The sequence below is a fragment of the Sturnus vulgaris genome, chromosome 3, assembly GCF_052056855.1.
Source record: "Sturnus vulgaris isolate bStuVul1 chromosome 3, bStuVul1.hap1, whole genome shotgun sequence".
In the NCBI taxonomy this organism is placed as follows: domain Eukaryota; kingdom Metazoa; phylum Chordata; class Aves; order Passeriformes; family Sturnidae; genus Sturnus; species Sturnus vulgaris.
In genome coordinates this window covers 100,308,177-100,323,011 of record NC_142245.1, presented here as the reverse complement: position 1 = coordinate 100,323,011, position 14,835 = coordinate 100,308,177, and the positions used below count along the sequence as shown (strand labels likewise).

The 14,835-nt window shown below is 43.8% G+C and overlaps 1 protein-coding gene across 4 annotated transcripts in view; it reads right to left on the bottom strand.

Annotated features, from left to right (window-relative positions):
* Positions 1-576: 576 nt before the first annotated feature.
* GRHL1 (grainyhead like transcription factor 1) overlaps positions 577-14,835 on the bottom strand; it is a 48,326-nt gene continuing 34,067 nt past the window's right edge. For all 4 annotated transcript variants that reach the window (XM_088162395.1, XM_088162394.1, XM_088162393.1 and 1 more), the window contains exons 10-16: positions 11,576-11,663; positions 9,255-9,394; positions 8,407-8,444; positions 8,231-8,319; positions 6,386-6,471; positions 4,753-4,817; positions 577-3,684 (exon numbers count right to left, since the gene is read on the bottom strand). In XM_088162395.1, coding sequence (XP_088018521.1) covers positions 3,570-3,684; positions 4,753-4,817; positions 6,386-6,471; positions 8,231-8,319; positions 8,407-8,444; positions 9,255-9,394; positions 11,576-11,663 — 621 coding nt within the window. In that variant the 3' untranslated portion in view covers positions 577-3,569. The remainder of the gene's footprint in view (positions 3,685-4,752; positions 4,818-6,385; positions 6,472-8,230; positions 8,320-8,406; positions 8,445-9,254; positions 9,395-11,575; positions 11,664-14,835) is intronic.

The following is a 14,835-nucleotide window of genomic DNA, read 5'->3' as shown; positions in this document are numbered from 1 at the left end:
ATCTTCTGCCACCTACGCTGCTCCCCACCCCGCCCCAGCATGTTGACACAAGCCCAGTGGTTGGGAAGATGCCGGCACAGGAGCTGCTCCAGGACAGCAACTGCTGCAGGGGCTGGGAGCCAGCTGCAGCAAAAGCTTGTTGAGACATTTTCTGACAGTGAAAAAGAGGAGGTGAACAGCACTCCAGATACCATGGCACTAGGATTACCCTGGAGATGTTAGCATGAATTTAGTTTTCAGCTTGGGTAAGTCAACGCCTGAAGCTTCACTAGTGGTTCCCCTACACACCTGACTTTACCCAAGGATGTTCTGCTCTCCTGCCAAAGGGAAGGGTCCTATGGAAGTAAACGCTGCAGCTTCCCCACACACTGAACTGAAGGAGGTCAGCTGGAATAAAACGGAGAATGAGAATGGGACTGGCCATTTCTCATGTGGGATAACAGCAAGGCTGGCACTGGGATTATTTTCTTTTGCAAGGAGAAACTAGGAAACAATCACCAGGGTTTTATAGAGTCTGTGTCAGAGGAAAATCGAAGGGATAAGAGCAGATACATTTGTTACATAGAGGACTCACAATTAGAAATGAACATATAAAATTTAATAGCTTGGTTTAAAATACATTTTCAATTAAAAAACAGCAGGCAAAACAAAAAAAAATCAGTTTCATAAAACATACATGACATTGCTGCTACTGTTATAAGACCCGTGTCCCAGAGTATCTTATAGTGGAAAACAATCGTCAGATTTAGTTCACATACTTCATTAAGCAGTAAAAAGAAATAACATTCATGTCAATCTTACCTCTATAGAGACTCTAAATCTACTTCCCTGACCCTAGACCAAGTTTCCATAATAAAACTTCCATTTTCAATAAAAATGTGTAAATATATATATGCATTCTATATATCAGGTTTTTAAAAAACTTCCCTTGCCATAGTAAAATGATTCCCATGACTGCTGAAGGGAGGCACAAACAGGAGGCTGGTGCTGGCTTGGTTTGAGTCCCGTGGTGCTCTGCCAGCAGTGCATTCCTGTGCAGGGGGGCAGGTGTTGGCCAAGTCTCTTCAGCATCGTGCTGCACATCAGCCTCTCTCCTTCAGCCTCGAGCCCGCACGTTCTGGCCACAAGCCCAAAGTCTGTGTGCAGTTTGCTCAACTCCAGCCACACAGCAAAGAGGGCAGCATGCAGTGCCCAGAGCATTGCCAACCCTCTGTTGGGACCCATCAACGAAGGAGGGGTGAGTAGAGGGGGGAATGGAATGAACCAGCTCAGGACTGATCCAAATACAAATTCCAAAATACTGTGTTTAATATAAATCATTAAAAAAGGTGGGGAGGGACTTCAAGTGGTCACCTGGACTCACCACCACGGGAGAATCAATTACACCTGTAACAGTCCAGAGATACCTTTGCTCAGCCTGGCTCTGAAGACCTTTGATGCCAAACCACTGCCTCCATGGGCAACCTGCTCTTCCCACTAAAGAAAACTGCCTCAACACCCAGCCTGAATTTCTGTGATTTACACACACTACTCCCTGTGCTTGCCATGGATAGGGAGGACATGTCCATGGGTGAGGAGGCTGCTCCCATCAATGTTCCCATCTGAACATGACCCCTCACCAGCCAAATCATGCTGGCCTTCCTCAGAAGCCATGAGCTCTGGCTGAAGGACCACATGGTGTGGCCTGGGCTCCAGTGGAGGCCTCAGCAATGCCAAGCAGGGCCAAAGGGGGAAGGGCTCCTGTTTCTTGCAGGTCATGCTCCTGTTGATCAACTCAACGTGGCATTTGCCTCCCTCTTCCAAACAGCACTACACAGAGCTAAATAATAGTAGGTCACAATTTGTTAACCATTAAGTAAAATCATTAATTATTAAGTAAGATCATATGCTACTTTTCCGGACTATTTCTCCAGTCTTTCCAGGTTGACCTTCATGTTCTAGGTGAGGTATGTGCATCTTTGTACTGTCTGAAAATGTTATAAACCTCTTTCATTACCCAGATCCCTAACTAAAGCTCTGACACTGGACCTGTTCTCATGTTCATCTGCTCACTATGTAACGGAGGTTTTTGCCTTAGTGCTGCCCTTTAAGTGCTCCTCTCTCACTTGCTATTAACCAAAGAGTGCCTTTCCCTCATAAGCACATGCACATGATGAGTAAATAGCAGAGGGCAGCACTTTCTGGAGGTGTCTGGCACTCCCAGCTGGGGCTCAGGATGCCTGCTGTGCCCATTGGGTCTCTCCAGCTCAGCAGTGGGTCCATGGTATGTACAGACACCAAGAATGCATAACCTACTTGGAAGCCCTACGCCCTGCTAACACCTGGCCTGCTGAGCCATTTTGCCACCTTCCTGTCTCAAAAGCCTTGCCTGTGCATTTCCAGTTGTTGACATCCTAGGCCTTGCAAGCTGGCTCCATCTAGCCCATGAGTTCATCCAGCCTGAGCTGCTGGTGTGGGCAGCATCCAGCTGCACCTAAAGTACATTGCTACAGAAAAAAATCCACCCTCCAGGGGACCCTTCTTTCTGACCCCCAAACACGAGACTTCAAGAGAATTGCATCTGCCCAGCTCCTCTTGTGAACCAGCTTTCAGACTTGGCCCAAATTACGTCCCAGGACAGCAGTACACAGCTGATTCAGGACTTAGTGGCAGTTCATGACAGAAACCAGGACTTCCATCGCCTGCCTGTGCATGAGGATTCAGGAGAGCTGGTATATTTTTCCTTCTACATAGGAAGATCCAGGTTTAACAAGCAGGTCTCTTGTGCCTTCTATGAATGTACAAACATGTGCTCACCTTTGGTGCATGATAAGGGTTTGTCCATTTTTAAATATCTAAGTTAAATATGTTTTCTCTGTATATGGCATCCTTTTAGATGGGCTTCATTGCATATATTCACGGTATATACAGAACACCATATTTTATATATATTATATATTGCTTATATGTACACATTTACAAACCTTCAAAAATATATTGCACTTATATACAATATAGCTTCATCTGATGAGAGTTCACACAGTTACTAAGGCGAGTTCTTCATAAGCAAGGCAGTTTTACATTCCCTCCAAATGACACAAGTGATTTCAACAGTCTGCCCTGGTCACAAGTAAACATTATAGACTTTTCTCCAACCTGCATGCAACTCCTACTAGTATCAATTAGTAGTTTTGCAGCTCTCCCTAGCAGAAAACAGTCCAGTAAAATGGTATTAGGTGATAACAGGCTCAAACATTGTTAGTGAATACATAAATAAGACATCACCAGTCTAAAAGGCCACCTTCCAGGAGATTTCCCCTCCCATACCTACTAGTGGTTTATACACTAGTAAAAATATATACATGCTCTCCGTTTAATTGCTGATCTTTGCTTGCCCATTTCAAGTGCAAATAAGGTAATGAGCAAGAACACAAACACAAATGTATTAAGCAAAACCACTGCTCTGCTCCCCAGAACAAGTCAAATATCTGGCTTTCTTCTGGAGGTGATTAGTGTTTTGCCCAACATACTGAATTATGGGAAAATGTTCACTTGAGACCTTTGTTTAAAATCCACAGTGATCTGTGATCTTAGATCTCAGTCAGAGTGAGCTTGTAAGATCCTCCAACCTCTTCAATCTGCAGCTGGAAGGTATCTTCATTAGAATAGTGTTTCACAATGTTATCATCCATGTTGACCAGAATTCTGGAAAAACAAAATAGATTTGGCATTTTGAACTGTAAAATACTGAGAGACCAAAGGCACTCTCAAACCTAAAAAAGCCTGGACTACCCAAGCGTAACACAAGATCCCTGCTCATCTCTCTCTGACTCATTGCTTCCCATAGCGGATCTGGTTGTTCTGACCCAAACCTGCCATCAAGGCTGGCAGCCACACTTCTCAGGGTCTGCATGGAAGGATTAAATCTGGCTCCTGGACCAGGGAGGGAGAGAGATCTTGGAACTGGCAGAATCCTTCTGAAGCTGCAGCTACCTGGGGCTCTGAATGGGTTTGCTTGCCAGGTATAAACTATCAGCACAAAACCCTACAGAGCTCACAGGGAAGAAACCACTCATGCTTGGCCACTTCTTTCATTTGCTAGAAAGGCCAATACCTGTGTGTTTATGTGCACACACAAAGCTGTGCTTAGCAGTAGTTGAAATATCACAGATTCTAAGCTTTTGCAGATGTTCTGATATGAAAGCACAACCGTGGAAGGGTGCAATTTTCTGGATAGAAGGAGAAGGGGCTGAGATATCAAATTGATTTATAGTCAATCCAAGAAAATTACTGAGAAATTAAAAGATAAAAAAAAGCAGACAATGTTCAGAAACTCAATTACTTATGCTACAAAATAAAAAGATGATCAAGTATTGCCTCTGGGAGAAACAGACACTTCACAACTAAGTTCTCTTCAATTTAGCCCACAAAAAGACAACCAGGGTTTAGTAATTGTAGCCAAATGCAGATATAGCGAGCCCAGTCACCACTGGAACAATTTAACATGGGCTGAAAGAGGTTCTTGATCATTGAGAGTCTGTTAGCAAACTGAATTCTTCTTCTGACATGATCAACTCTGGTTCAAATAACAGTGAGCTCAGAGAGGTGACTTGTGTTTACCCAGGAAGCCAGACTACATATTTCTACAGGACCCTTCCTATAGTCTTCCAGTCTCCAGCTCTGTGGATGATGATGGATTGTGTGTACTTGTGTGCATACACACGTAACAACAAATGGCATCCACAGGCAGTTGTTGCACAGGTACATACTCACCCTTTTTTACATTTTTTGAAGATTTTTCCTATTTTATCAAAAGGAACATCATACTTGTCAGATATCTAGAACAAAAGAAAGCAATGATTGGTGAAGCAAGGAGACTGCTGTCATTGTCTTTCACTTCCTATTTTACAGAAAGGAACAACAACAAAAAGCCTACAAATGAGGACAACTGCTCTGCCCTATAAAGGCAATACTAAATCCCAAACTATAGTGTAAATTTACATATCAGAACCCCTTCTCTGCATTTAGCTAACTTATTTGCAAAAAACTTAACCATGTTTGAAACCCATTTGAAACCTGGCTACTTACTTCTCATACAGCAACTTCCTGCCCCTACACTCAAAAGCCCACCCATTAAAAGCCCACTCCACACCTTGGCTCATTCTCTCTTGACTCTTTGTTCTCTTAGCATACTGAAAACCATTTTTAAAATTAGTGTTAGAGGGATCAAGTGAAAACTAGTCATGACAGTGGCTGAAAGAAGAAAATAGCAAGAGAAGACCTCTTCTGCTAAGAACATGAGGTGATCAGAAGCATTCTCCTTCCCCAGTAGGGTGAGATCAGTGTAGAGCCAGAGCCACTGTCCATGGCACTTCACTGCACAATCTCCAGAAAGTAAGGAGGTCAGTAACCTAAGCCTGGTTTACTTTGGCAAACTGCTCTATCACACCAATACACTGCTTTGACGTGCAAATGTACAGGGAATTTCCCCCAAGCTACAGGTGTGAGCACTTAGTTCCCTGCTTTAAGAAATCAGAGTGAAACAACAAAGGTACAGCTTCACTTCAGGACTATGGGCTAAGGGAGGACTTCACAGCCTTCAATCCCTCTGTCCATTAGCCCCCTCCCTCCAGCTGGCAAAGCCTCACAGCCAGAGATGAGATGAGGGAGAGATGAAGATTCTGGTTACAGAACTATCTCTACAACCGAAAGTTAATGGCCAGAACTGCCTGTACATCCCCAAAGCCCCTGTTCTCTGAGCAGAGGCTTTAGTCACACAAAGAGACAGACAGAAACGTCAGTTTTGAGCTCATGCCAAACATTACACCATTCCTTGTACTTCCCTTGCTCTGCAGCACAGGGAGAGTGGAAGGCTATTTTGGAAGTCAAACAGCAGAGAGCAATTTCACATGTGTGCACAGATATATAAAAGTGTTCAGCAACACACAGAAGCTGGGACTAGGAGCTCTGCATTACCGGCTGGTGAAAGGGCAGTGGAAGGCCCCACACATAACTTTCAAAGGCTGAAACAAACCCAAGCCACTGAACACTTTCTGAAAATCACTCCATCTCCTAACAAAAGTACCCCCTCTGACAAGAGGAACATCCAATCATTGAGTTTGACACACCTGGATCTTCAGGAAGGCTTCTTACACTCAGACCCCACAGATGTGGGTAAGGCACTTAAAAGACAAGCTTCCCAAATTCCCTTAATAATAAATTACAGCATTATTTGCATTAATTTCCATGTTATTGAAAGGAAATCTTTCTTATTCTTCTTATCCAGAAGAGAAGAAATATGTGGACACAAGCTGTGACCGAAAGTCTCCTATGACTGGCCAGTGTCAGTAAGGACTGGGTAGCCAGGGCTTTTTCTTAAGGACTATAAACCAACCTCATGACTTACCGCTTCCATCAGGCCCTTCAGAGACGGGGTCTTTAACATCAATGCATCAAAGACTTCCTCTGACTCTTTTCGGACATACAGCAGCACTGGAAAGCAATTTGGAGAGGCATTAACTGTGCAATTGCTCCTCAGGAAAAATCTGTATCCCACAGTGGTTATGCACATGGGGACATCCACTGAGGATCTTATGAAGAAATATACATACATACATTCAATATACACTTAAGACTGTACCACAAACACACACAGCTAGGTTAGCTCAAAACTTACTTCTTGCACATAAAGCCATTGTATGCTCAAGCATCTTTATTGTCAAAATACTTCTGTATTTTTTTTATTTTCTCTACTATCAGAATAAAGGTCATATTTGAAACAAAGGAGGAACACAAAACACAAATCTTTGAAACTTTTGGGTTCCTCCATATCTTAAAGTCATTTGCCAAAGGACTTCTCACGATCAAATGAATTGACAGATGCTATCAATGCTATCACAGCAGGTGAAGCCATCCTGGCCACCTCCTTATTTTTAACTAATTGATTTGTACAGTTCTGTGCTCCTCCTACACTGTCTCATCTTTCTTCCTACCCCTTGCTGTGTTTCAGTAATACTGAACTTACCACCAGAGCTGACATACAATGCAGGCTTGGTCTCCTGCTAGGAGGGGAATGAAAGAACAAGAACCCAAATTAGGTGAGCATCCCTAGCGTTCCCAAGCTAGCACAGACTCACTGCATGTAACATCAGCCTCATTAAAAACTGCATTAAGGCTGAGGAATAAGCCAGGAGAGCAAGAAAGCTTGGACTTTAACAGCTTTGCTGTCTTTAATCCATCTTCTAATGACTAGGTATTGCAAGTCTAATGACTGGATTGTTTGCAGTTCATCAGCCACAGCTTTGACACGCCTGCAACATGGAACAATTATTGGCATTTCTAATAGAACGAGGTGAACTCAGGACAGCACAGCACCTTGATGCATTTTGCAATTTGCCTGCTAAAGGCAGGTTTAAAAAGAGAGGACTGTAGATTTGAAAAAGACAGGACACATGCTCTCAGTTGCAGCACAAGGTCAGATGACAGTCAGCCAAAGGAGAGAGAATCCCATGGGCCTTGTTTTACGGCATACAGCAACTTGAAAAAACAAGAAGTCTGATTTCCTTCTATAAAATTCATCCTTCCTTACTAGTTTATCCAGACTGCAGAAGTGCAGCCCCATTATGGTGAGACTTGCTAGACTTAACATTTGTTTCTTCATAGGGTTAATACTTCAAGCTGTGTTGCAGTCCTTCCAAACACAACTATCATCAAGCACGTACACTATCTCCAACACCCCACCTCCTCACCTCCTTCCACAACACCATAGCAATGTGAAATTGCAAAGACAAACTCAGTTAAAAATATCAGAATATTCTCTTGGCTTTCAGAGGCGAACATCCCATTTCCTGGCACCATGAAAGATGCAACAGTTTTATACCCAGAACCAGCTCTTGGTGTTCATTGCTTGAAGTCCTGGAGGAGATTTCCAGAGTATTCTGTAGCAGATTACACGATGAATTCTCTGCCTCAGTCCATTAGGGATACTGGTAAGCTGCTCATCTTGACTCTCTTTCCTTATAGGTTCAGAGCTCAAGACTGAGTTGACAGAAGCCCCCAAAAATTCTCACCATGTAAAATATTTGCACAGCTGAACCACATCTTGATACATGAACTGTCACTACTCAAAACCAGAAAAATCAGTCTGAAGTATACATTAATATGAATTTCAAAATTCTTTAGCCTCAGATGCATCTCTCTATCATGATGGATAAATACTCCAAAAATTCAGTCTCTGAAAGAAGAAAAATACCTCTTTTTGGCTCTTCTATTCTGGCCATCTTATTTGGAGTAGCAATAAAGTCCTCTTCACCAATATATGCTCCTCTCTTCAGGTTGGAGCTGTCATTGACAGGGCAAAAAGTTAGCAGTGATACAATTACAGGGACTTCTATCTGAGGTGTCAGGAGGTTGAAGGACAGCTCTTACCTTTCACCCTCTAGTTCTTCTGAAGCAACAGGAAGGACCTTTAAAAACAAAGAGGAGATTTTATGAATATTTCACGCAGAACTAGAATGAATTTTCTCTTATAATCTTTCAACGCTAAATCAAATGACACTTTGGCTCCAAAAGCCAGTAAACATCTTTACCTTTTTTTCATAAAAAGTAATTAAGAGGACCTAACCAGCTTTCCACCTGGACTGGTGTAGAATCTTCTGACAAAACTCAGCACTAGGGCCTTTGTAGAAAAACATGCAGGAATGTCAGCCTTAGGGATACAATCATTGCTAGGAGTTCAGGCAAAGCTCTTAAAAAGTAAGGTTTAGATTATGCTAGAGCATGGCAGAACTCCCAGCACAGCAGAGTTCAAGATTTTGAAACCTGGCTGCACACTAATTTTTTCCCTTCCAGCTTCTTGTGAGCTGGAACTTTACAGGAACAGGGCAACCTAGCACTGGATCATGCAGCTGACACACATGCCAGTTCCACAGAACAGATTTTTATCCTGCAGCAAGCATCTGGAGGAGTCTGTGCTGTACAAAAACACACCAGGATCCCAAGGGATGTTACAAGAGAAAACCACCCTACAGTTCATGCAATGAAAATGCAATGGAAAAATCCTTTCAGGTTCAGAGAAACTTGTCTTGATATTAAGATAATTTTCAGTGATGGTGAAACACCCCTAGTTAACTCCAGTCAATGTATCTTGGAGCAACATTTCTTGCACACATGAGACGCAGCCTGTATTGGATTACAGCAGTGATGCAGTCTGACATTTCACATGCACATACACAGCATCCCAGCCTTTTGCAGATACATCTCAGAGCTTTACTCACGTGAGCCCCACGCTGCAGGTTTGCAAAGTGAACATCAGGGATGAACAGGACGGGCTGAGTGTCCAGGTCCATGAAGGGCTTGAAGATGGTGATGTCAGTACGCTTGTGTGAGGGAAGCATGGGCACTTTGACATCAGAAACTGCGGAGACAAAGATGGGGATAGAGGATACTGAAGGCACTGAAGGGATCATCATTTAAAAGGTACATACATTGCTGAACAAGTGTATTCTTCAGTCAGGGTCAAAGTGAAAATCTCCTGTGGTAAAGGAGAACTTTGAACTTTGGTTGTCTACCTCTCAGCTGAGGGCTTGGGCCCTGAGGGCTTGTTTCACAGAGTACTCCAAGCTTTCTCCACCTCTCCAACTGAGCAGCTCAGCTTTGTTTAGGTATTAATCAGGATGGACAATAACCTAGCACTCAGCCCAAGAGAGGAACCTAGGTCTTCCATGTCCCAAGTAAGCTCTCTAAACAGAGGGCAAAAACTAGTCCCTGCCCCACCTTCACCCTCTCCATTCACTCAAAATCTTGCTGGTGCTCCTATGCCAGGAGGATACAAAGAAGACAAGCTTGCATGTTCCAAATTGGGAGCATCTTAAAGAGACAGCACCACAGCAGCACTATACTACAGAGGTAGTACAAATACTGGTTTGTGAAAGTTGTTATATTTAAAGTTACATTTTGATTACACACTTCCAAGTTTCACAGTCTGGTTCCTCTCATTGTTCATCCTGGTCCATCTCCCTAGGATCAGCACTGTCTCCCACAGGGCCCTTTGGCTCTCACAGTGTACCAGCTGATGTGACACAACCCACCAAGAGGACAGACTTTATCCACAAAAACCCTCTGAGGAGAAAGTGAGGCAGGAGGTGCATCAAATTGCTTTTCAGACACATTCATGTCAAACTATCACAGTTAAAGACTTTATTTTACCAAGTGAAAACATATCCATCTGAGGTCAAACCAACTGCAAACACAACAAATGTTTTTCAAACGAAACCATTTCCTCACATCTTTATTAAGAAATATACTATTTTCTCTTTGCAAAATTGATGTTCTAAAAATTGCTGAATTTCTGTAAAAATAACTTTGACAAAAGCCACCAACTGTTTCTGCTGTTGAAGAGTTCATGTACACATGGCATTTGTGATCCTGAAGGTGAGTGTAACAGCTTATGGTTTCAAGGAATCAGAAACTTCCCACATAAGAACTAAAAAGCCAAAGATTGTACTTTCCAGGAAAATAAGGATCACATCGGGCTAAGCCCAAGCCTAAAAAATTAACATTGGAAAGCAGCTTTCATAAAACCATAAGGTCCTGGGAAATGTGTACTGAAACTGCCTTCCCTTTCCAGCCATGATACAAAGGGTCGCATGCAGTAATCTTTCGGGAGCCGCTGGGGCTATGACGTTTGTGAAACGCTAACAGTGTGCTAAACCTGCCTCTTGTGAAGTACTTTGAAAGAAGCCAAAAACCCAGCCCTCTGCACAACTTCCCTTGAGCAAATGGGTTCCCTTGAGCATTATCTTCTGAAGCTGCTCCAGCAGCCTGTACCTGCTGTGTCAGGAAAATCCTGCCCGGCGAGCTGCGAGCTGCGTGCTGGCTGAACCAGTCAGGCTGTTACAGCAGAGCGAGCGAGCACACGCCTGCCCCGTGCCAACAAAGAACAGGAGACAGATGTATCTTCCTCTAAGCAGCTCTGCTGGTGAATAGCCAGTCATTCAAACACAGGATCTGTCACCTGCAGCAGCTAAAGGAAGATGCTCAGCAGAGAGAAACTCTTCATCCTTTATGCACTACAGTGCTGAGGTCTCCACATGCTTCACACATGCAGAAACTTCGAAATTACTTGCTAAGGACCACTTTGCTCTATGAAGATTGAGCATAGGGCTGAGAGGCTGAAGGCTCAGCCTCAAGGCTGCCACGGCTTTGCTGAGGAGTTGCAAACACATTTTTAATCTAAGTTAAAACCTAAGTTTAGGATCAAGGTGAAAATATTTGGAACTGGATCATTCTCACTGCCACCTGGATTAGGAGAGGCTCCAGCACTGGCCAAAAATCCCACCCTCACTCCACCACTTCAACTGCTACAACCCACACCTGACTGAATACACAGCAGGACGCCATCTGGCCAGAAAGAACTATACAGAATGAAGCCCTAAATGACCCAGTGTGTTGCAAAATACGACTGTTCCATAAGGAACTGCTTAAAAAAGCACTGATCCAGAGGATAAAAATTTACGTGAGAGTTCTACTGCACAAGCTATTTGTAGCCAAAACGAAATCCAATATTTAAAATATTAATGGAATAAGTTCTACTTACAGGCATTCAACTGAGAGCTGGGATCAGTGCACTTGCCTTTTCTTTTGCTTTGCTTTCGCTCTTCATCCCTGATCTTCCGCTCTGCTCCCTGTCAGACAAGAGATTGAGGGAAAGGAATGGGGGAGTGAAGAAGAGGGGAGGAGGTGAGAGAGAAAGAGAAGGTATTTTTAAGTTTTTGAGGTTTTTTTTCAGCTGCAGAGGCAGGAACACCAATTCTTCCAGAGCCATGTGTGTGGAGGCTAGTTCCACAGTGCCCAAGCTGCGGGTTTGCCAAAGTGTGCCAACTTTGAGATCTGCTTGCTTTTGAGTCCTATCATCTATCTAATGAACTCCAACAACCATATCCAAGATGCAAATATCTGTTTTTCTTTCAAGTCAGATGGAGATATGATGACAAAAGATACCCACATCTATAACAGTTGTATAAAGCATTAGATAAAAGTATGGTTCAAGTGTTTAAAACAATAAAGAATTGCAAGTTCCCTCAGTTTAGGAGTTCCCTTGCTTATCATTCAAATCTACAGAAGTCACACCACACTTGGATCACCAAGTGCAAGATACCTCCTGCACATTTTACACAAAGCCTCCAGCAGTTGCACCAGCCTTCACTGAGCTCAAGCTGCAGACGTGCACTGCTTTAAAGCAGGGACAATTTCTTCTCTTTTATCAGGGCCATGGTGGAATCCCCAGATTCCCTAACTGGGTTCATGCCTGCACTGCTCCTGGCTTTCCAAACCAAGCAGCGGAGGGGACAGTGACATATCGTCATTTTTTCTGCAAGGCGCAGACAGCTATGATGGAGAAAGAAAAGCAAGGAAGAAGCTTTGGAATAGTGTTCATTCCTTCAGCTCTGCCCAGACCTTATATGTGACTCTGGGTTAAGTCAGGGATGTCACATTGCCAACTCCATGAAGCGATAAGTCCACAGGAGATCCCTGACATTCAATCCTGGTGCTACCACTACTTCATCAAAACTGGTATACACAAGTTCTACCTGTCTCCCAATACCCTCCTGCAAAGCAGGGCAAAAGGTAACAGTTACCTGGCCACACCAAGCCATTATTTCTAATTCCCTCTCCTTCAAAGCTGCCAAAACGAACCCACACCCTCACATGGTACTGGAGGAAGAATTGATTAGCTACAGCAAATGAGGTGTCAAAACTCCTGTGGCCATGGGGTGGCAATCTGTGCCAAATAGTGCATGGCAGAAGGGGCACGCCCTCCTTACTTCCCAGTAAACCAATGTTCTATAGATGCCAGGCTGCCTATGCCTGCTGGTAGCACTGGGTTTTATCTGCACCAGCAATAAAAAGGAAAATTAGCCAAGGTATTTGATTTGCATTCACATGTATCATCTTTTCTTACACCCAATGAGAGGGGAAAAAGCAGCTTCAGGCAGCTGTGGTGAAAAAGAGAAAAAATTACACATGAAGACAGAAGCATTGCCAGCTTTGCTTGACCCAATAAAGCTGATATAGCCCACTACAGTGAAAACAGCCCATCTAAACCTCAGCACAGCTGGACTGAACACCTCTGAGTCATCCCTTACCAGAGCAGTCACATCATAGCTTGACAACAGAAAGATTAGATTTGGATCCAGATCTGATTTTTACCTTTCATGTGGAAATAATAAAGTTGTGCTACTCAAACACTGGTACAGAACAGCATCTGTTTTCTTGTGGAGCGCATGCTGATTCAACATGAACACACTTTTTGAAAAAATCTCTGCCCTCCCATTCCCTGCTTGAAAGTCAACTTGATGCAGGCTACTGGTGCCCAGGTAAATACATCTTACAACCCACATTAAAAAAAAAAAGTTACGTCTTGATAACAGGCTTTTCTGCCCTGCCAGCAAAACTCGGGGAGCAGTGGTTTCAAATTGAAAGAGGATAATTTTATACTGGACAGAAGGAGAAAATTTTTTTCTGATGAGGGTGATGAGGTGCTGGAACAGGCTGGCCAGAGAAGCTGTGGATGCCCCATCCCTGAAAGTGTTCAAGGGCAGGTTGGATGGGGCTTTGAGTAAGCTGGTCTAGGGGAATGTATCCCTGACTATGGCAGAAATCTAGACTAGATGACCTTTAAAGGTGCTTTGCAACAAAAAGAACAGTCTCTATGTTGCTGCCCATTCACATCAATGCTCCAGCAGCCTTGCACTCACTCTTTCCTTCCAACAGCATCTCCCTCATTTGTTCCTACCAACCCATGGAAGCTTTCCCATAGCACTGCCCATCACTACCAGAGTAACAACATATTGCAGAAGGCAACACAAGCTCTAGTCTGTGAAACCCTGTATTTAATTCATAGCTGAGGTACCATTCAGAATAAAGGTGGTCTTCTTCCTCTGGGACAGGTCAACCCCATCCCTGCTCACCCAAATATTACTGGGCCAAGCCTGAGGGCAGCTTGTGCCATAACATTCTACAGGATGACACCATTATACCCATACTGCTTTACTCAGGTCCTGAAACCATACAAGAATAGATGAATTTCAAATATCCTGGGCACTGCAAGTACAGCCTTGGCAAAGGAACAGAGGAGACATCTGTGTTAGGTGGCCACATTATCATCATTTTCTGCTGGTTTGCAGTTTTTTTCCAACAGACCTCCAGACTGTAGACTTGGCCCTCCATGAAGAAAATATAGGTAACAGAATTTCTACAGGTAAGAGTGGTCACATGAGGACAAACACATTCAGGGCTGTAATAGGTGTGGATATTATAGTAACAATCCTATAAACATTCAAAAGCAGCTGGCTGACTACATACAATTCAATATAGGCCAGAAAATAGCTCCTTTTGAAATGCCGATGCTCTTACAGGAGTCTGGAGCAAGCAGCCAGCATTAGGGCCCATGAGTACATGGGGTTTGTGTATGATATGACATAGCATGCAGGGGCTGTAGGGACGGATTCTCTGAGGGAATGTTTATTCCAAGAACCAGCTTCCCTCATGCCCAACAGAGCCAATGCCAGTCAGCTTAAGATGGCCAAGGCCCATTGGTAATGGTGGTAGTGCCTCTGGGCTTATGTATTTAAGAAAGGGAAAAAATATTCTGCAGCAACAGTCAGAAGCAAACCCAGAATATGTGAAACAAACAGCTCTGCAGATCCCAAGGTCAGTGCAGAGGGGGGAAGCCAGGCACTGGAGCAGAGATTCCCCTGCAGCCCTGGTGCAGCCCATGGGGAGGCAGCTGTGCCCCTGCAGCCCTTGGAGGACCATGGGGGAGCAGAGATCCACCTGCAGCCTGTGCAGGACCCC